Genomic DNA, 21,996 nt, shown 5'->3' on the forward strand with positions numbered 1-21,996 from the left:
TTGAAGTTGTTAATACACCCAAGCATGATTTAAAGATAATCAGAGGGATGTAAAATGTAATAAACAGAACAGTCCATTGTTAAACCTCACCTTATCAAAGGGCAATATTTGACATATAAAACTTAGAGAATGTGAGCGCTACTCAAGTTTCTCCTAGTAATTATTTACCAGGTGCATGGACTAGAAAAGTCCTTTAAAATCTTAATACATAAAAAAGTGCCTGAAGGACATTTCCGTGAATGCTGTGGCAATTAACCCCTCTCGCAATATTTATAATATTTCATAACATTATTACAATGATGGCGTATAATTGGTTTATCACCCAAAGCATATTACTGATATATCAGGAGCTCTACACACACGCACACACACACACGCACACGCACACACATCAAGCTTCCACTTCCTGCTCTTCTCTCATGTCAGACTGCTGTAAATGCCTCCCCTCCTCTTTTATAAGCTAATACGACAGCAATATTACCGCCATGTAAAGTCTCGGTGACAAGGCCTCACACACACCTTTTCATCAGGGACCATGAAACCCTAGACTGCCCGGTACCACACCTGCTGCTGCCTGGCACAGAGAGGATGGAGATACCTCGTACGTACACGCTCATATAGCCCTAAAGACCCTCTCTGGCCCTGTTATTCTCTCAGCCTCCCAAACACTAAGGAGGGAAGGGGGGGGTCTTTGTAGTCCCCGCAGCCGTTTAAAAATCAACAATGTATGTTCTTTTCTTCTTCTGTTTTTGTGCGTTACAGGAAAGGGGGTCTTATATTCCCACTTTGATGCAGAAGAGTGCTTAGCTGCCCCACGCTGGGATGTTACATACAGGCAACCGTGGAGTCTTTCTTTCTTCACCTTAAAATAAATAAATAAAATAAACTACACTTTGTCGACAAAGCATAAATCCGGTTTTACTCAGGCAGAATAAAAAATAAAACAAAGTTTTGTGTGTTGTTGTATAAGATGACAACGTCATTATGGTAAGGATCTAGGATGGTTTTTTTTAAACAACTTGTGACCATCCCCAGTGCAAGGTGCGCTGACACAAACACTGACAAACAAACATGTATGCACGGCATTGCACGAAAACACACACTGGACACGCTCAAGCACGCGCACACACACACACACAGTCACAGTCACACACACACACACACACACACACACACACTCCTGCATAGCCATGACATATGACCCAGGGGTATCATTTGAACAGACCTATAGGCCCCATACAATGGTGTGGGGGTGGGTGTGGCCCTGACAGATAACCAGAATGCTCGACACACCTTCCCTTCCCTCCCCACCCAGGTCTCATATTAACAAGCCATAATGGTGGCTCTGATAGGGAACTAACCATGTTGTTGTCCTTCTGTCCTATAGGACCCGAGAAGGCCTTTCTGTCACTCCCCCCGTCCCCCCGTCCCCCCGTCTCATCCACACACACGCACCTTGAACTGACTATAACTCAACAGCCACTGACCGATGGCCAAGCTCAGATACAATGGAGCAGCCGTCCGGAGGGGGGGTCCTGTCTGTGGCCCCGTACACAGCACTGCCGCAGGGAGGAGACTAGATTAAAGGTGGGGAAAGGGATTTGGAGAGCTTCTCTCTGTCTGTGTGTGTGTGTGTGTGTGTGTGTGTGTGTGTGTGTGTGTGTGTGTGTGTGTGTGTGTGCCCGTGCTTATGCACCCGTGCTTATGCGCGCGTGCGTGCTCGCGCTCCTCAAACACAGGGCCTTTTCACTGCTGCCCGGCCGTGTGCTTCCTGAGATAACCGTAGGTGGCTTCGCTATCTTTCTAAGGAGAGACCCACAATGCATGGAATGTCAGAGTGGATGCCGTGAGCAATCGTCCATCCCCACTTTCACATCTTCCAAGATACTGTACACATACATAGCACTGTGGATTGTGGAACGTTTCATTTTCTACTTCCTCCCCCTGTCAGTCAGGACCGCGGAGTCTCTCTCCATCCAATGTCTGGGTACTCACTTTCCTCATATCCTTCACTTTGGCTCTCATTACACTCAAACCTAAAGGAAGGAATACATGTAATGCCACTAGCGTCCCTATTATCTTAACGGCACAGCAGGGATATTTATCTATTTATCTCTATCTTATCCAATTGAGTACAGTACCTGCCCCCCTCCCACTGATGGAATACTCATTAACCTCCACTGGAAAACACCTCAATTCCATACTTTGAGTCTTGACCCATTTATTGATTGTAACGTAATTGTGAATTGGTGCACATTCTGTCTTCAGTTCAAAGTCACACTTATTTATTGACTATTCCAGCTTCACCCGGCCATTGGCTGCTCAGGGATCATGTTGAGCGCTCAGGGGGGAGCAGTTAAGGGTTAAGTGTCTTGCTCATGGACACCTCAGCACCCAGCCGGGGCCGTGGATCAAACTTGGGGCCATGTGTTTCCCAGGTGGCCTCCCTACCCATTCAGCTATGGCTTTGCTGCCCTACATACTTCATCTTATAATACATAATACATCTTCAAAGCCTAAAACCTGCTCCCATTACCTCATCCGTTTCATCTAACCGAACAAGCTCCCATGATCTCATCTATAACATTCATCGTTGCTTTCCAGGGCTGTAGTCGGCGGTGGTGATTACAGGACGTTATGAAACTCGCTGAAAGCTTTGCCTGACATTCATGTGCTCTGCAATGTCTTTACCTTCTTATCAACATTTGTCCCTGATGACACAGGGAACAAAGGGTCCTTTACTTAAATTACACCGGAGATTCTCAGCTTTTTTTCATTTCAAGGAGCTCCAGATCGATGGGCATTATTTAGGCCACAGCTTTGCATGAATCAACCTGGACTCTAAAAGAGTTGTCAGTATTTCCGAATCCATTTACTCCGGTGAGTTGCTGTTTTTAGAAGGACCAGACAGTGTTCCCTTCCACACGGTTCCATACATGTGTGCATGACATAATGTCCCTTTGTCTGTCGCAGCCTTATCTACTGTAAGATCAACTAACCTATATCTATTAAAAGCCTGATAAAAGCCAGACAGCTGGACTTCAGACAGACAAGTATTTACCTGTATCATAACAGTACGGCATAAGTATTTAACTCTACGTCTACAACTTCATGATTGAATCCAGTCAGCCATGCTGACACAGGGAAACCTGTTGGTCTGTAATTCCCATGAAGAAACCCTATAGTGTGTGATGGACAATGACATAGTTTATGCTGTTTCTTCAGATCATTATTATAAAGCCAATGAAAATCTTTCAGAACTATATTTCTGGGGGGGGGGGGTCCATTTGACCATTAAAAGATAAATAAATGAAGGGTCAAAAAAACCCATTCCTCCAACAACTGGAATTAGTCTAGCTTCTTCACTGTGTGGGTTACTTGCCTTCTTGAGACTGACAATGCCAATGGAAGACTTTGAAGTTATGTGAATGTGAACTGAAGACCACACGCATTTCTCTTGCAGTTAACAACTTACATCATCCTACTACTACCACCACTAGTACCAAAACAGCAATCTATAAGCTCACAACGCGTCTGGCATTTTTGGGAACTATGGGAAATATGTATATGTAAAAAAAACTAAATACAAAAATAGATTTTTTTTTAGATCAAATTCACCTATAATGAATGATGACATGGCTAAAAATAGCGATGCTCCCCCCCCCCCCCCCCCCCCCCCCCCAAAGAAGTACTTAGTGGGCTATGTAAGTATCACCATCATGTTTGGGCCTCTCTGCCATCATCAGGGTAGTGTGTCACTGTCACACCCTGATGCATGGCAGTAAGGCATCATGTTATGTACTGGAAAACAACAGTATTTCCTTGTTGCTGTTTTGTTTAACGGGAGGCTTCTTTAAGGTGACACGTCTTCCTGTAAAGTAGTTATGAATATAATGCTTGAAATGTACTGTAATTCTACAAACTGTTAATAAATATTTCAAGCAATCAATCAATCTGCTGCTAAGCCATCATGTTATGTACTGGAAAACAAAAGTATTTCCTTGTTGCTGTTTTGTTTAACGTTAGGCTTCCTTAAGGTGACTGTAAAGTAGTCTTCCTGTAAAGTAGTTATAATGCTGTTTCTGTTGGACTATGTAAGTATCGGCAACATGTTTAGGCCTCAACCTCCAGGCTATTACTTTCTTCACCATTATTTTTGTCTCAGTCTCATCTGACCCGAGACATTCACTCACTGGGACATCCCAGTGAGTGACTCGACTCGGGGGTTTGCAAACATATCGGTGGCTTCTCATTTTTAACCCATTAAGACAGATAAAGTATATGTATTTGGCCACGGACTGCATCACACTCCTATTATTATACAGTCTCCAGTTTCCAGGTAGGTTTGGAGGGAGAAAGCAAGCGAGAGAGCGATCACGTTTCAACACTCGGGGTCAGTTTACCTGTACAGCCTGCACTAACTCCTACATACCCCCTCCTCTGTTTCTGGGAGAGAACAGACAAACCCAACAACACCACCAGACAATCCACCAGCACCAAACATGCATTATGATCTCTGCAACATATATTACTGTAATATGCATATGGCCTTTTGTGTGTGCACCGTGCATGCGTGATAGATTGCGTGTGCACTGTGCATGCATCAATGCATGTTGTGGAGATAGGTCTCAAATGCATTCAAGCTGATGGAGAACATCAAAAAGACATCAGATGGAGCTCAGCCTCTGGCTGCACCATGGCATGTATGCACCTACCTAGTACCCACACACACACACACACACACACACACACACACACACAGGGTGCACAAGTGTAGCTCAACTAGTTTATCTGCATTGTCCTGGGTCCGATTCCTGCCGCCCCAGGACCTGTGTTGCATGTCATCCCACCCCCATGCCCTCACTTTCCTGTCTGTGTGCAGTGCACGTGTCATCATGCACATGCATAAGGTGTCTGTGTTAACTGCTCATAATTTGTCTCTGACCTTGTCTTTGCTAACCTAATGAATTGCATTTTTATAGCGCTCAAAGTGCTTTACAATGGTTCATTCATTCATACATTTGGGAGGTGAAGCGGCAAACAGTTGACGCCAGCATCCTCACTTCCCACATTCACACACCGACCAACTCATTGGAGGCAATGTAGGGTTCAGTCAGTGTCTTGCCCAAGGACACTTTGACATGTGGAGTTGTGGACAGGAGGAGCCGGGATTCGAACCGCCGACCCAGGGATCATTGGACGACCTGCTCTACCTCCTGAGCCACAGCCGCCCCAAATTATGTGAGTGAGTGTGTATGCGTTTTTTTGGAGGATGCATGTTTGTGCCTCATATCTCTCATCTACCTCCCACTTCTGCCTCGGACCCCGTGTCTGTTTTCTGTGTGTTTGCTAATGATCTCCTATGCCTGGGTCAGAGCTGGAGGTGCAGTGGAGAGCCAAAGTGCCCCACACAGGACTGAGTGGCCCACCGCTGCTGAGCTTCACTGTGCAGCTTCAACATCACACAGAGAAGGGCAGTGTGCTCCTGCAATGCTCCAAAACCATCTTAAACCAGCATGCCGCATGAGTGCTTCAGTTTCAGCCCCCTGGACAAAACACCAGTGTCCGGTTACCCCACAAAACAGCCCCGCTGCCGCAATGGTGGAGGCCTTTTGTTCCCACTTTAAATAAAACATCGTCAAGTCATTAGGCAGAAAGGCCCCACAGTGCATTATTCAGTGACAGGTTCATCTGAGACAACAAGGCAGAAATGCAACACTGTTCTTTGTACAATGTCAACGGACAACATCATTGCATCATGTCACGTGTAAGGAAAAATCCACAACTGTATGTTAAAGCCACTGTGTGACTGTGTGTACACAACTACACAATACCACGTCGTTACAGTGTAAGACATGGTGTGTAACACAGTAGAGGAACATTCATTCAATGCTTTTTTTTTTTTACTGTATAACAATTACCATTACAAATAATTTGCTGTTAACGTTAATTGATCTATGTGTACTTCTCTATAGTACAATGCATGAGCTAATCCTCTGGTGGGAATGAGACAAAACAAATCAAGCTATTAACACGTGACAGATTTAAGAGAAAAATAAATGTCTCGCCATACCTTTCACAATCACGAATGTATGTAGGCCTATTGTTGTTAATAGCTGGAATTCTACATCAATTAATAAATATTGTAGCCTCACAGAGAGCCACAATGCATCTTACGCGTCGGTAGGGTAAACTTATTATTTCCCTCCTTTGGAAACGCCACATTAATGTTTACATAAAGTGAACCATTCATGTAAAATTAAAAAGATTATCGCTTCCATTCCAGCCCGCTGCCCACAGGCAGACAGACAGACCGTTGGTGGCCGAAACTGCACAGCGAAACCATTACACCTGTTGCTGACAAACTAGACTTCACACATACCTGCTTTATTGTGCGTCCCTCCTGTTTGCAGAACAAACTCTAAAGTCCAGTCCGCCGCCCGTTTAGTCTCTCGTGTAGACCTCTCAACCCGAATACCTTTCTTTCTTCACATTTGGAATTCAATTGGCAGTCTGTTGACCCGGCCGGCGATCCTAGAAGCACGGAGGAGCCTACTGGAAGCAATAATACGCTTTCCCTTTCCTGCCAGCTACCTTGGTCCTGTACAAGCGGATGAAAGGTAACAGATTGGAGAGTCCACCAATCAGCTGCGGAGCGGGCGGGCCATGGTAACCGGAGAACCAATGGTGCTGCTGGTGGAGTTGCACTTGTTTGCTTTTAGGGACTTCTCAACACTTCATTCAGCACTTTTTCCACATCATGCAGTAAAGTCCACAGTGCGATTCAAATTAGGGTTATATAATAACATTTGTACTTGTGTTAAGAGCATTGTATACCGTTCAAACAGTCAGGATGTGCCATAGTATGTTTGTTGTCATGTTGTGCCTGTGTGGTAGTGTAGTGTGTCAGTGGTTCCCAAAGTGGGGTCCGGAGACCCCCAGGGGTCCTTGAGGGAGTTCCAGGGGGTCCCCAGCTAAATGATAGTTTGGAACCAAATGGACCCATAAGGGTCTCAGTGTAAAATTAACATTGATTTTACAATATAAATTGGGGGTCCCAGAAGATAGAAATGCCATTAAATGGGGGCCCGTAGACTAAATGCATGTCAAACTGGGGGTCATTGAAATTAAACAGGTTGAGAATCACTGCTAGAGGTGAAAATCTTCTCGTATGGGGGTCCCTGGCGTATCTTTTCTAATGGGGGTCCATGCACTAATTAGTGTCAATCTGTGACATAAAAAAGTGGTCTTGGGTGAGTGTCCACATGAGATCAATGGGGGGGAAATACATCATTTCAGTCAAACAAGTTGACCTTTGTTTTTAAATAGGCCAAATAGATTAATTTTAATTAATCAATTTACAAATAGATTAATTATAATACAAACATAATGTATTTGCATGTCCTGTGTTTTGTTTGTTAATTAATTAATTGACTGATTAGCTCCTGTTGTGGTGCCTCCTCATTGTTGTTTGGAGTTGGAAACCCCAAATGCCGAAGCTCAGCCTGAATTCATTGAGAAAGTAGTAGGCTACTGTTACAGAAAGTAATTAATCTATTATTAGGAAAATTAGGAATCTATTCACAATAAAGGAGCTAGATTATACGTACAAGTTATCACACAAAAGAACTAGGCCTATACTCCATGGTTCATGATGCTCGTACTGTCATGATCTAATAATGGCATTGTTTCCATTGATCTCTTGATATTTGCCCAAATATGGTAAGGTGGCGGCTTGCATACATGGGTGTTGTTTAGGCGCATGCATGGCAAGTTTTTGTTGTGAGTGAGGTAAGAGCACAGCTCTGCTTGGCCTGTATGTATACCTGTAATATACTGAAGACTTCCTCTTCATCCCATTCAGCTCTGCTTGGCCTGTATGTATACCTGTAATATACTGAAGACTTCCTCTTCATCCCATTCAGCTCTGCTTGGCCTGTACTGTATACCTGTAATATACAACAACATGACGTAACGATATCATCCGCTCCCGACAGGATCATACAGACTTTTGAAACAGAGACCAGGCTTTCCTCCGAGGTGGTGAGGCGAGGTTTCCTCCTATGAGAAAGTAGGGGGGAAAAATGTGATTTTATCATGAACTTTTTATCACAAACTATGAAGTGGTCAAAATGAAAGCTTAATAAAGGTTTTGAAAAAAAAAAAAACAAGATTAAAGAAATGTCAACAGAATGCCCCCGAACTGGTATTTTGTTTGCTATTGACACAGATTTTACAACAATAACAACCCAATATGTATTTGAACAGACAGTATGACAGTGGCATTACAACCCATGTCCACATGGTGGCAACTCATGCCCAGTCAGAGAGCAATCAGCACACAGTGCTGCAGGCAGCAAGGCAGACACACTAAACTAAAGCCTTTATCTCCCAGATCAGGGTTGGGGTTGTTGCAGTGTGGGTGAGGGTGGAGGATTCTGTATCCACCTTCCAGCAGCATTGATCTGGGATCAATAAAGACAGACACAGTTTCATTAAGGCCTCAATGGGCCTTAATGAAACGGCAGATTGGCAGTTTGAAGGGTCCTAATTAACAGTGCTCAGGAAATACAGGCAAGGGGCTTCTTCCTAAAGTTTAGTGTTTCCCAACCTGGGGTCTGCATGGGCCTCACCAAAGATCACAGAAGCACGCAGTCTTTTTGAGGCGAACATTTCTATATATTCCACAACGGTGTCATGCTCATGCAACGAACACATACCTGATTGGCTTTTCAACATGTAAACTTGACCCAAAAAGGGATGCCAGGTTGAAAGTGATTGTCTCTCTCTCTCCCTCTTTCCTGCCAATCTTCACTTGTATCTCTATCAATAAAGGCAGAAAAAGGCAAAGAAATAAAGTGAGTGAGTACAGTAAATGAAGCAGGTGTGTGGAGCTGCTGCACTGAAGCAATGTTATACAGCTGTACTGTGCAGCCTATACTATGGTTATGCATGTTACAGAATAAGGCGAGCACAGGGAAAGTTTACTTACTAGATTACAGCAGTAAGTATTCAATACTTGAGCAACATTTACTTTACAAATGTTATATGGGTAGCTATCATTGCAATCTTCTGAGTTCCATAATCTTCCATTAGGACCACATACCTGTGTTGTGTGCCGTTAAAAATACCTGCTTAATAAGCATGTACAATTTGATAGAGATAAAAAGATAGAGAAATGTGATTAGCCGTTTTTATTTCCAAGCTCATTAACGTCTCTGTGAAATTTCAGTAACTGCACTGTATATTTCAGTGATTTTTTTATTTACTGGCAGTGAAGTTTCCTACTGCTAAATTTGTACACATGACCACCACCTCTGACCTTTTGCAATATGGAAATGTAAGCAGGAACATTAAATAAATGTAAGACAGCAGAGCTTGATTAAACATAACCATATATATTTTATTCTCAATACGGCAAAATACAAAGAATATTCAGGACAGACTCCCATTAGTAACAATTAATACTCACTTCACAAGAATGTTTTTTAATTACATGATAGCCCAAGTTTGAAGACCAAACTCAATGAGTACCTTATTCATATTGCATCCATAATATATAGCATCTCTATTGTCAGTTCTCTTAAAACTAACCCAATTTAGACTATTGTACTTTATGTGTAAGCTCCCGGGTCTTGCTTTTTGAGACAAGGTTTTAGAAAAAGAAGTAGCACAACATACTGTAGAAAGTCCTACAACTGCTCGTCGCGTACGGAAATACCTCTGTTTTCAAAAAAAGACATCTCAGGTCAAAATTTTCAAAAGGGGAAGCGTAGTAAAGTACGACTTTGATGTGAGGAACAGACAGAGAGATAGATTTTCTTTTACATAATGACATGCCTTGGCCGTAGAATCCACCCATTCGCATATCTGTCCGCGCAACATGCACCCATCCGCACCACCCAACCGTCCACATTACCCACCCATTCACACACCACCCATTCATCCATGCATGCATCCATTCATTCATCCATCCATCCATCCGCACCACCCATTCAATGTGATCCACAATATACGTACATTTCATGACTTTACAACTCTCCATATTTAATACAGAGAAGAGAAAATATTAGCACTTGGATCTAAAGACACAGCTGATTATGTGGCGACTCGGACTGTGATATTGACAAGAGGCGGGGGAGGGGGGGGGGGGGGCATACGAGTACAGTTAACAAAATGATTGATAAAACAACTTGATATACAGCGTTATGAGACTAGGGTGGCATCTAATAACTTTTAAGAGGAAGCAAACACGAAGGCTCACAGAGAAAAAGGAAGAAAAATGTGCATATAATGTCACAAATATATGTACAATGTTTTTAAATTTCAATAAAAATGTCAACCTGCTGTAGAAATTCACCCTTAAAGAAATGTCCTATTTACAATTTGTACATTTGCTTTTAAATAGAAACATGCAAGTGTTAACATCTTTCTACTATGTGAAAAGAAGAAACTTTACCCTGGATTCTTCCAAGTTTTAATTAATATTAATTACTTATTACACTGAAATCTCATCGTGAGCAACCTCCATTAACGTCTTCCTATTTCATGAATTCAATGAAAAGAAATGTTTTTTAAAAAAAATCGAAAAAGAGGGAGTGAAACAAAAAAGACCATCAGCAAAGGGGCATAAAAAATAAATAAATGAGAAGTGTTAAAATTTTCTGCTAACGCTAAATTTGTACATTTGACTATTAGTGTAAGGAACAACAGCCTCGGACCTGTATTTACAATGTGTACCAGTGTATGAAGACATTGAGTGGGTGGGCTGACGAAACTACACGCCCAGGAGGAGGAATTCCTAAGAGAAAAGTGCCCTCCAGCGTTAAGTACAAAATGGCTCAAGCCATCCTTGTTTGGTTATAAAAAACCTATATATTTACACATACCCATACTAAACCAGTACACAAAGTTGCAAAAGCTAAAGGCATTGGACATTTGAGTCAGTCAAACAAGTGTCTTTCTGAGACAGGAAAAAAAAAAAAAGACTACTACAAAAATAAAATAAAAACAAGACAAAAACCAGCAGGGGAGAAAAAATAAAATCCCAGGTGTAAAAATTAAATACAGACTTTCCCAGGAACCAATCCTGATTGTGTGTGTGTGTGTGTGTGTATGTGTAAAAATCCTGCATAGATTTCAATACCACTTCTGTCTGTCACTCTTTCAAGTAGAAGAGGAAAGAACAGTATCTCCCCAACAAAAGAGACCAGGGAGCCAATGTGTAAAATATACTCAGACGTGGTCAAAATAGCAGTTCCATATAAATACCATTAAGATGGTATCGGGTTAAGCATCAGGTAAGTTTGTCAAAGAAAAGTACAATGGATTAATGATCCATACTTTACATTGACAGTCTGTACTTACTGGAACTTTTAGTGTATTGTCTTCCAAGGGAAATCCCATCCACCTAATGCCTATGAAGCCTCAACAAAACTTGAGATATACAGTATCTGTGGATGGTATTTGGACCAGGTCTGGTATTAATGTTTCCAGCATGTGTTCTTTGTAGAAACTGGGCTTAAAAAAAAAAGACAGCCATGAGCCTGAACTTCCATTCAGTGTCAAGTTCTTGGTTCCAAAGCAATGGCATTCACATGCCATGCAGTTTTGCCTTCATGACAAACTGAATTAAATTGATCCAATTGGAACTAAAATCAACATCAGGTCAACCGGCACCGTTGTTCTGAGTCGTCTTTAATTAACCTGCCTGCTGTACCATAAATACAGACAATTAGGTGGCATGTGTGTTATATATATTTAATGAGTAAGACTATTACACTAGGTGGAGCATCAAATAGCTAAATTAATTACATTTAAATAACAACCATATACAAATACTTTGCATTTCATAAGCCCTGTTCAACCCGCTTTAAGCCTATGCTCTTGAAAAGTTCCAGAAAAAAAGAAAAGAAAAAAAAAGAAACTGGTACATACATAAATAAAAATCTATTTTGGCCACCTTACTTCATGACTGGAATATATAACCATAGATCTTAAATTCTTTGTTCTAGAAATGCAATACTGCTAATTGGTGCCACTGATGGTATTCTACAAAACATTTAGCTGCATCTTTACATTATGCTAAATTTGATTTCATAAAAGCCCAAACTAATTTTGTCCTGCTCTACTTTTGCACTGGACCAGTTTGTAAGAACTGCATTGTAAATAACTGCTTCATAGAAATGGATACAATTTCTCAATACTTGGACACACCCTGATGTTCCATAGAAAAATACACTATACGCCAGTGGTTTCCAAACGTTTTGTGTGCAAGGCACACCAATGGGAAAGTCAAATTCTCAAGGCACACCTGTATTGACAGAAAAGAAAGTAGCCAATCCACAGTCTCACAATGCATCACAAATGCGACACATTGTGAGCTTGTAGATCTGCCATTTACACAATGTGTGACAATTTGCGGGGGGGAATAAATACATTAAAATAAAATAATGTGTGCTGTGAGCTTGTAGATCTGCCGTGGCCTCTATATGTTTTGAAATTTGTGAAAAAGAATTGTGAAAAATTAGATTATCCCCTGACATGCCAAAAATAGGGACACCAGGTTGAAAGCGATTAAAATATATATATTCTATATATATTAGAGATGTCCCGATGTCTCGTTCCCGATCCCAATACCATAATTTCTATGTTAGCCGATACCAGTGTTGTGATCTCGTGTTGTGTTTATAGCTATCTAGCTATACATCTCGTGTTGTGTTTATAGCAGACTCCTCACTCAAATGTGCACTTGCAGTTTGGGCAACTTGAAAGCAAACTCCACATGTTTTTAGAGTATAGAATTTGTCTCCGTATTGGGGAAATAAGTGTGCCCAAAATACTGATATAGTAAATCGAAATATAATTCATAGCCGTTTGTAAAATTGTATAAATTGCAATAATAATAAGTGGTTGACACAAACTTCCAAGGCACACCTGGTCTTGTCAACACCAGTGTGCCTCGGCACACCGTTTGGAAACCACCGCTACTTTACACAACCCCTTGTGATGTACACAACAAGAACAGCTCAGTAGAACAATAACACCATGTTCTCAAGGAACAACGCAGCTACAGTCATCTCTTAGGTACAAACTAAAATATTCTGCAACTGCAGAGAAATAAGGAATCTCTTAAGATCATTGGTGGGGGAGATGTGGTATGTATGTGTGTGTGTGGGGGTGGGGTGGGGGGGGGGATATCCTTTGTCCAAACAAACTCAAAGCCCACACTGCTCAAAAGCTAACTTTTTGATCAATTCAATAACTCGTAGAACAGAACCACCATTTAGAAATTCATGGTTGGTACCCTGTACAAGTACAAGAAGTCCCTCTACAAGTAAAACCACAGAGGTCCATTCCAAGACAAATCTTGGGCTCCAACAGACTCGCTTACAGGGAACATGTGCATTTTTGAACCAGATGGTGTACATCAGCTTTGCCATAGTGGAGGCAAAGACTGAGGAAACTGCATATTTGTTGTACCTGTACAGCGATTGCTACCATGTACAAAAAGACTTGTAGAAACACAAACCATTGCCAGCTTCCCGTAGCTATTCTAAACAGTGTTTAAATGCCAAAATGTATGCTGTAGTAATAAAAGCCATTTAAAAAAAAGGAATAAAGAAAAATGCAAAATGCATTTCAAAGTAATGGTACTGATTCTCTTTCCTGTAGATCACATACAAGGCACAAAAAAGATAGAGAAAAACCTTCGTTTTAAAGCACCTTTGGTGTTTACGGGAGGTACTTTGGTAAAAAAAAAAAAAGAGAAAAGAAAAAAAAGCGGAAAGTGAAAAGAAAGAAGTCCGAAGCCAAATTAAGCCAAAATGTGCTTGTAGCCTTTAAACCAAAAACACATTTAGTGTATTTCATAAATAACTCCCAGCGAGCTTTAATGCCAGGTGGAAACAAATGTCGCCGTCAGTTTCTAGCCGTGGATAAGCGCCAGGACACCGGTACATGTAGCATGGGAATGAGCTTCTTTTGTTTCTGTGTCACAGTTAAGATGCTTCACCCTGTGTGATGATGACGACGCCACGCAGGAGGTGTGTAGAAGATGCTCCAAATTGCTCAGTGTTTTGGCAAGCTGGTGTAGGAAATGGACACAGTGTTGCAGATATGCTCTGAGAGGTTCGTCACAAGCATGTATGGAGGACCAGAAGTTGATTTTGTATGTATGCGTGTATAGGTTTTGTATGCGTGTATAGGTTTGTGTCTGTGCATTGTCTGCATGAGGGTGCATGCGCCTATGCTCACAAGCATGGGTTTGGGCATGTGCCGTTATACGCAAATGACCACCGTTTGTGTGTGTTTGTATCATGTGTACGACACGTGTGGAAGCAAGCCTCTATAAAGAGAGTCCTCGCTAGGGAATATGCTTTGCGTCCAAGCGCAGCCAGTGAAGGCCCTGCCGTGTGTATCGCACCAGTTCCGTCATGCTGCTGGTGTTGAAGATCAGAGGACCCATCATCTTGTCCAACTCCAAAAAGAACTCTGGAGGAGAGAAAAAAGGCCAAACACACACATGTCAAAAGGTCATCCATTTAGACATTGTTCACTATGTGGCAAGGGGGCAGGGCAAACGCAATTCATCACTTACAGGTCAAACCACCACAACCGCCTGCTTATTAGTCTTACACGCTACACCAGGGGTATTCAACTAGATTAGGTCGGGGGCCACAACTGTAGAATGATTGTGTGTGTGGAGGGCCGCACAGCGTGCGAGCGAAGCGTGGCATTTTCTGGGTTCTACAAATGCATTTTGTGTTCAACACACAAAGATTTATGTAGGCCAGGGTTCCCCAATAAATTTTCCTCAAGGGCCATATTTTGACTAGGGTACCAGGCTGGGGGCCGAGTCCGCACGCGCGAGGTCGAGGTCTTGCCTGGAAAATTCATTTTCAGGGCAAGACCCCATTTGAAAAGGATGCCCAGTTTGACATGCATAGGCTACTGACCCCCATTTAATGCCATTTATATCTGGGGACCCCCCCCCCCCCCCTGCGCTACACGCTTACACACATTACTTACACACATAAGTTCTAACTTATGTGGGGAGCGCGTCACATTTTACAAAACGATATACTGACCGCTGTGGAAGACATTGGTGATACAAGTAAATGTTTTAGAGTAGAAATAGCAGAATATAGTCATTCAGTTTGTCATAAGACAAACTTAAGACATACACGAATCCTTTTCAAATGGTTCAACTTTGAACTTTAGGATTGAATGGCTAACTCGAGTCACGCTGCAACGTTGCGTGAAAACTCGTAATAGCGACACAGAGGAAAAGGAACAAAAAAACGAAATACCGTGTAGATGCAAAAGGGAAAGGTGGCTGAATCGCCGATAGAACAGGACAGAAGACATCGTGAGCTATTCCACAAACTCCCCGTCCGGGAATGAAGACGGCCGGTGCCAAAAACGGGACGTTCGCTCACCTTTCTGCTCCTTGGCCAGCTGTTCGGCCTGGTCCCAGACTTCGGTGGCGTACAGGAAGTTGGAGGTGACCTGGACGTAGCTGGCGGCCATCTGGTGAATGCGTTGAGGTATGGTGACCGATGAGCTGCCGCTACTGCTGCTGCTGCCTGATGAGTAGCCGCCGGCGGTGCCAGGTGACAGCTTGGGGGACACCGGGGAAGGCATGCTGGCTGCCTTACTGCGTTCACACAATGACACACACGCATGGTTCATTAAGTGACCGTTTGTTTGGGTACATGCTTGGCAGGACAGGGTTACAGTTACAATTTAGAATTGTATTTGTCTTACAAAAGCGACTTACAAAGTGCAAGTGCGAGAGTAAATACTGATAATATTTTGTCAACAACCAGGGTCAATTCAGTTGTCTAGGGATTAGAGACAACAGAGCAATATAGATAGGATTTATTCTAAAGCCTCACTATGTAACTTTTATTTTATGAATGAAATGTAATCTGTATGGTAAAGTATGTTAATAAAATACAACTTATACAATTAGGATGGTTGAATTTAGTCTCCCTGCTCTTCTATTGCGACATGAAGATAATATTGTCAAAGGTAATCTCTCAGAACAAATTGGCTCTGGTATGGTGATACATGTGTATTCTGTCCTGATTGGCTGAAATAGGCAACAGACTTGAAAAATAATTTTCTGTTTATTAAATAGATGGAGAGACGGGGATACCATATCAGTTATGCAATACAGTTCAAGGTCAACTGTTCAGCAGCCTGGCTGCCTGAGGGTAGAAACTGTTACTGAGACGGGTGGTACGAGATTTGATGCTCTGGTAGTGTTTTTTGGAAGGGAGTAGTTTGAACAGGGTATTTGCGGGATGGCTGGTGTCTTCCATGTTGTTGTGGGCTTTTTTCATTTTTTCGAGTGGTGTAGATGTTATGGAGACTGGGTAATTCTGTGCTGCCGATGATTTTAGCTGCTGTTTTAACGATCCTCTGCAACCTGTTGCAGTCCTGAGCGGTCGTGTTACCGTACCACACTGATACAGCCAGTTAAGACACTTTCAATTATACAGCGATAAAAGTTCACTAGTCCTTTTGTACTTAAGCCGAATTTTTTAAGGCGCCTCAGAAAGTACAGTCGCTGCTGCGCCTTCTTGACGATGTACTCGTTGTTGAGTGACCATGTGAATGTGTCTGTGATGTGTATGCCTATCAATTCTATGCTTAAGACTAGTGGTCTTTGCTCAGGGTAAGCTCATGCTTAATTTGTCCACATGGACTGAGGATTCAGTAGAACACCTTCACATTCAAACATCATTGCAAATGACCACTAGACTCTTCACTGTATTTTGTAAATACACAAATCAGTTACTGTATACCGTATTTAATAAGTTAACGTACATCACAATGTACTAAGGCCGTCTTTTTACACTTTTGTAATTTTTAGCCAAGGGTGTAAATTCCCCTTTTAATTCCCCTTAAATTAATTTTTAGCCAAGGGTGTAAATTCCCCTTTTATTTATTTTCAGAGATAGTTGCATAATATGTGCTAAAAAATACACTACAATAACACACAAACATCTTTTGAAATACTCATGCCAGCAATTTAAGCGACTTACTTTCCCAATCCAGGAGAGGGAGCCTGGGTGTTACTCAGAGAATTCTACACAAACAAAAATAAGAGTGTGAAAAAGGCAGAGAATCGCATATACTTTCATTAATGCAAAACTAGCTTCACAGATGTTTTACAGTCAAGTGTTTGGCTGTGTTAGTGTACAAACAAAATGAGAATTTCTTCAAACAACAATTTGGCATACCTTTAAATGTTCAGTGAGTGTTTTGGAGTATTTCAGCGCACTCTCTTTCCTTAGTTTGAACAACCGTAGATAGAGAAGGGACTGGCATCGCAGGCTGAAGAAGGGAAATGATTCATTGTTATTATATTTTTTAAGAGAGAGAGAGAGGGAGGGGAAAAAAATTGCCTTCATTTTGTGTGGAGAGAGAAAAGAAAAAAACAAAACAGATGGTCATGTACTGTACGTGCAGATTTTGACTGCCTTCGGGACATGTGTACTTTTACTCAAAGCATGTTCCGGGGGGGGGGTCTGTAACTGATTGTTTTTACTTATCAGTTTACTACTTGAGAACCACAGTTTTAAAAGATTATGCGTAAGGTGACAGCACTATTCGCTGGGCATGTCAATTAGCATACTTACCACAGTACTGCTAGCCGCTTGTCTGCTGAAGTAGCATCAGGGGCCATGTAGCTTTTTAATTTCATAGTGTATCTGAAAGTCAAGACAAAAATCGATGTTATCGTTTACCCGACTCATAAATCCAGTGTATAACACTGACCATTTATCAGACAGTCATTGACGAGCTCCATGTAAAAATATGTTTTTAAATTTCTAGGCATGTACCCATTTAGACCCGAGAACTGATTCTAAATCATGACAGTTACCATGTGGGGGTCCCTTTACTGTACTATACTGGCACACCCAAAATCACCATATATACAGTTAATATGTGCGTGTGCGTTAGGTTACGCACAGGTGGTGAAAAACAACCATGCTGTTTTCGTGCTCATACCTACCTACCCAGCCAGCCAGGCAGGCACCCCCCACACACATAATCACTTAAGGAAGTGGTTGCACCACTTAAAAAGGTAGGGGGGTGCCTGTGTACAGACCCCAGGGGGGCCCCAGATGGTCAACAAAGTATATAGGACAAGTACAAGCTCGATACTATTATGTTGACAGTAGAGCAGTGGTTCTTAAAGTGGAGTCTGGGGACTCCACCTTGAGGGGGTTCCAGGGGTATCGGCATTTGCAAAAAGCTGATCTACAAGCTCACAACGCGGCACGATGTGACTTATCCTATGTTCAAAAAAATATTGAAAAAAAAACATGTTAACTACACAAATCTTGTATGAGGGTTCCGAATATTTTCGAAATGGGGGTCTGCAGCCAAATATATATATTAATATGGGGGTCTTTGAAAAACTAAACAAAACAATTAGTCATATTATACCAGCTTGTGCCAAGCAAAAAGCCTTGAAAAGTATTGTCATGACTTACTGAAAATAGTTTTGCAGTAAGTCTTTTGCTCAGGGTTAAAAAAATAAAATAAGGCTATTGTTTTCTGTAAGGTTAGGTGGGCTATCAGGTTCAGGTTCAGGTTTATTTGTCATGTGTATAGATACAGAGTATAAATACAATGATTTTGCTCAGAGCACTCTCAGTCTTACATACACAGGACATCAACAAACAACATAGTTCAAGAAAAAGACAAAGTGCAAGTGAAGTGACAAAACAGTGCAATACAGTTCAAGGTCAGCTGTTCAGCAGCCTGACTGCCTGAGGGTAGAAACTGTTACTGAGACGGGTGGTACGAGATTTGATGCTCTGGTAGTGTTTTTTGGAAGGGAGTAGTTTGAACAGGGTATTTGCGGGATGGCTGGTGTCTTCCATGATGTTGTGGGCTTTTTTCATTTTTTCGAGTGGTGTAGATGTTATGGAGACTGGGTAATTCTGTCCTGCCGATGATTTTAGCTGCTGTTTTAACGATCCTCTGCAACCTGTTGCAGTCCTGAGCGGTCGTGTTACCGTACCACACTGTGATACAGCCAGTTAAGACACTTTCAATTATACAGCGATAAAAGTTCACTAGACCTTTTGTACTTAAGCCGAATGCGCCTCAGAAAGTACAGTCGCTGCTGCGCCTTCTTGACGATGTACTCGTTGTTGAGTGACCATGTGAATGTGTCTGTGATGTGTATGCCTATCAATTCTAAGCTTAAGACTAGTGGTCTTTGCTCAGGGTAAGCTCATGCCTAATTTGTCCACATGGACTGAGGATTCAGTAGACCACATTCACATTCAAACATCATTGCAAATGACCACTAGACTCTTCACTGTATTTTGTAAATACACAAACCTACACTTTAACATAAATACTTTTGCTCAGGATAAAAATAAAAAAAGGGTTCCTCACAAGTGATTCAGGTAGGTGTGTGTGTGTGTGTGCGTGTGTGCGCGCATGTAAATGGTTGAGAACCATAAAACCATGCACTAGGGGTTTTTTTTTTTATCCTTACTTGATGAGCTCCACAGTTTCTGCATACATGGGGAATGGAGATTTGGCCTCCTGGGCGCTTCTTTCCAGGGCGTTGCCACATTCGATAAAAGACACCACAGCATCCAGGTAGTAAACTGCCTTCTCAAACCGGTCCAACTGTGTCAAGACATGACATGGCTATATGAAAACAACCTCATTGGTTAATAGTGACTCTACATCAACAGACCTGTGGGCCTCAATGAAACATTTCAACAAAGTCTGATGCAAAACTGTGAATTTGACCATTTACTGGAAGGCCCTTTCTTTCAAGTGGCCTCTTCAGAAAGGGGAAAGGAACAAACTGGTTGGCGTGAAGTCTTCCTGAAGTAAGTACAAGTAGTACGAGGCAGAGGAAATTCTATCCGATAACCCCCAGGGTAAATTGATACGAGTCAAATTATAGCTTTGCTACCTGCTTATCTTACAGTGACTTGGGGACCAGGTTTTTTTTCTCTCCATTTCAGGCCACAGTTCATGGAGTGTCCTGTCATTCTAAGACTGTGATAGACAGGGCATTCTTACTCCCAAGAAATCATACTTCGCTGCTTAGTCAAAGTATGCAGAGGAAGCGGCCATTTACTATTCTCCCTGCGTATTGGTGTGCAACTTGAGCGGTGGCGAGTCCACAGAAGCAGGTGTCACACCGTTCGGCACAGAAACTCCCTTGGGTGCATGTTGTGCGGCTCATGCCTGCTTCTGAAGATGCGCCTGCCTTATTCTCAATGTTTCTTTATGTTTTATTAATGACGGTTGGCTTGGTCAAAGGTAGCGCCTTGGGATGAGAATGTGTAGTAATAAGTGATAGTAAAATAATAATATTACCACCAAATGTTTGTGCAACATTACCGGACAACATTACTGGACAGCATTCCTGACAAGCGGGATTGAATTGAGACAAATTGGGAGGAAAGTTTTACAGCATCATTTTGTACATGTCTTGTTTAGGTAATGCCAGTGGTCTCCTGGATCAATCAATGAACTCCATGCAAAAAAAATCACATTATTATTTGTCTATCTAGAGGTAGAATTGGAGCGGTTTTCTCACTGCTTTGCATGCAACCTGCCGTCACTTCATGTTCTTGGTATCTTGAATATTCGTGGTTTCACAGGAGAATAGCTTACCACTCTTACCAGTGCATCTGCATTGTGTTTCAGTTTCTTGGCTTCCTGTAGATAGTGATCAGCAGAATGGACCCTGAAAGACGGATATTAAAGTTAACACCAAGCAGAATCTTCCTCTGAACCAACCACACTGATGAAGGCTGGATAGCCGAAACGTTTGTCTATTATTCATTATGCAAGAATAAAAACTGAAGCAGTTCTTCGCGTGTGTGACCCATCACATTTGACAATGTTTAAATGTCATTTGAAAACACAATTCAGCCATTACATTGACTTCCTCTGAATTGCATGTAAAGCAATAACTAGCAATGCTAAGATGTTTCTTTGTCACAGCATGACAGGGACATGCCCCCCCCCCCCCTTAAAATTTACATCCTGTGCACTCTGCTCTGACGCATCCTTGCCTGGCCTCGCAGGTCTCCTGGAGTTTTACAGCATCAACCCTAGATCCCCAGCGGCAGCTCTGGCCGTTTAGCCTGCCGAGGGGGTTATCCACAGTGGAACAGGCTTCTCTTACCTTTCCTCAAACAGCAGCTTGGATCTCTGAGATTTGGAGCCGTCCGTGGAGAGTGGCGCCACGGCCAGCTGGTTATCACAGCCCTTTGAGGATTTCTCCTGCAGTGAAGGAAAAGGAATAAAGTTTCAGTGAAAAAGAGGCCAGTGTGTTCGAAGCGACGGGTGAAATGGAGATGGGGAGACGGCGAGGAAGGTGAGAGTGAAGGAGACCTGAGAGAGACCTGTCAGGCCTGCATTTAGTGGCCGTGGGCAGATTGGACTGTTACCTACAGAGGGATTAGTCAACTGCCAGAGCTGTAGCACTGCCTGAAACAAACATGGCGCTTACATTATACTAACAAACCACTATTTATCTGTATAAATAGTGCAACTAGTGAGTGTATACGCATGTACTGAAAACTCCAAAACGCTGAATCTTCTCCACTGGTCAACTCTGTATGGGAGTAAATGTGTCAACACCTGCCTTTTCTTTGGCTTCTCAACAGACTGTAACCCTAGGAGCCTGAGGTGTTAGCTGAAAACGCCATGGCCCCTCCCACCCATTCTGTTGGCTGGTATTTTTAAGGTCCCTAGTGAAAACACAGTGCATAGCTAGCTAGCAGCCATGAAAAATAGAGCTGGGCAATCATGCTCACAGTTCCCAATAGACATTTCCCTTCAGCTTTTTGTGCAGAATGCATCCAGCTGTCCACTACCGATAAACAAGGTGAACGACAAGTTGTGTCGTCAACACAAGCTCTCCATCTCCACTTCATACGCGCTCCAGACCATGACCCTGTCCACCCGTACACGGTGTACAGTATACAG

General features: G+C 42.3%; 2 protein-coding genes across 8 annotated transcripts in view; both read right to left on the minus strand.

Annotated features, from left to right (window-relative positions):
• The window catches only part of shroom1 (shroom family member 1), a 50,337-nt gene extending 43,815 nt beyond the window's left edge, over positions 1-6,522 (minus strand). Inside the window, exon 1 of the mRNA XM_080780861.1 lies at positions 6,383-6,522. The gene's annotated coding sequence lies outside the window, so the exon portion shown is untranslated. The remainder of the gene's footprint in view (positions 1-6,382) is intronic.
• Positions 6,523-9,382: 2,860 nt separating this feature from the next.
• aff4 (AF4/FMR2 family, member 4) overlaps positions 9,383-21,996 on the minus strand; it is a 42,707-nt gene continuing 30,093 nt past the window's right edge. For 4 of the 7 annotated variants that reach the window (XM_080780918.1, XM_080780914.1, XM_080780917.1 and 1 more), the window contains 8 exons: positions 21,191-21,288; positions 20,674-20,746; positions 19,532-19,689; positions 17,652-17,723; positions 17,253-17,346; positions 17,055-17,098; positions 15,441-15,658; positions 9,383-14,493 (listed from right to left, as the gene is read on the minus strand). In XM_080780918.1, coding sequence (XP_080637044.1) covers positions 14,366-14,493; positions 15,441-15,658; positions 17,055-17,098; positions 17,253-17,346; positions 17,652-17,723; positions 19,532-19,689; positions 20,674-20,746; positions 21,191-21,288 — 885 coding nt within the window. In that variant the 3' untranslated portion in view covers positions 9,383-14,365. The remainder of the gene's footprint in view (positions 14,494-15,440; positions 15,659-17,054; positions 17,099-17,252; positions 17,347-17,651; positions 17,724-19,531; positions 19,690-20,673; positions 20,747-21,190; positions 21,289-21,996) is intronic. The other 3 variants (XM_080780916.1, XM_080780913.1, XM_080780915.1) reach the window with 3 other exon arrangements.

The sequence above is a fragment of the Protomyctophum bolini genome (assembly GCF_963924005.1).
Source record: "Protomyctophum bolini genome assembly, chromosome: 13".
Taxonomy (NCBI): Eukaryota; Metazoa; Chordata; class Actinopteri; order Myctophiformes; family Myctophidae; genus Protomyctophum; species Protomyctophum bolini.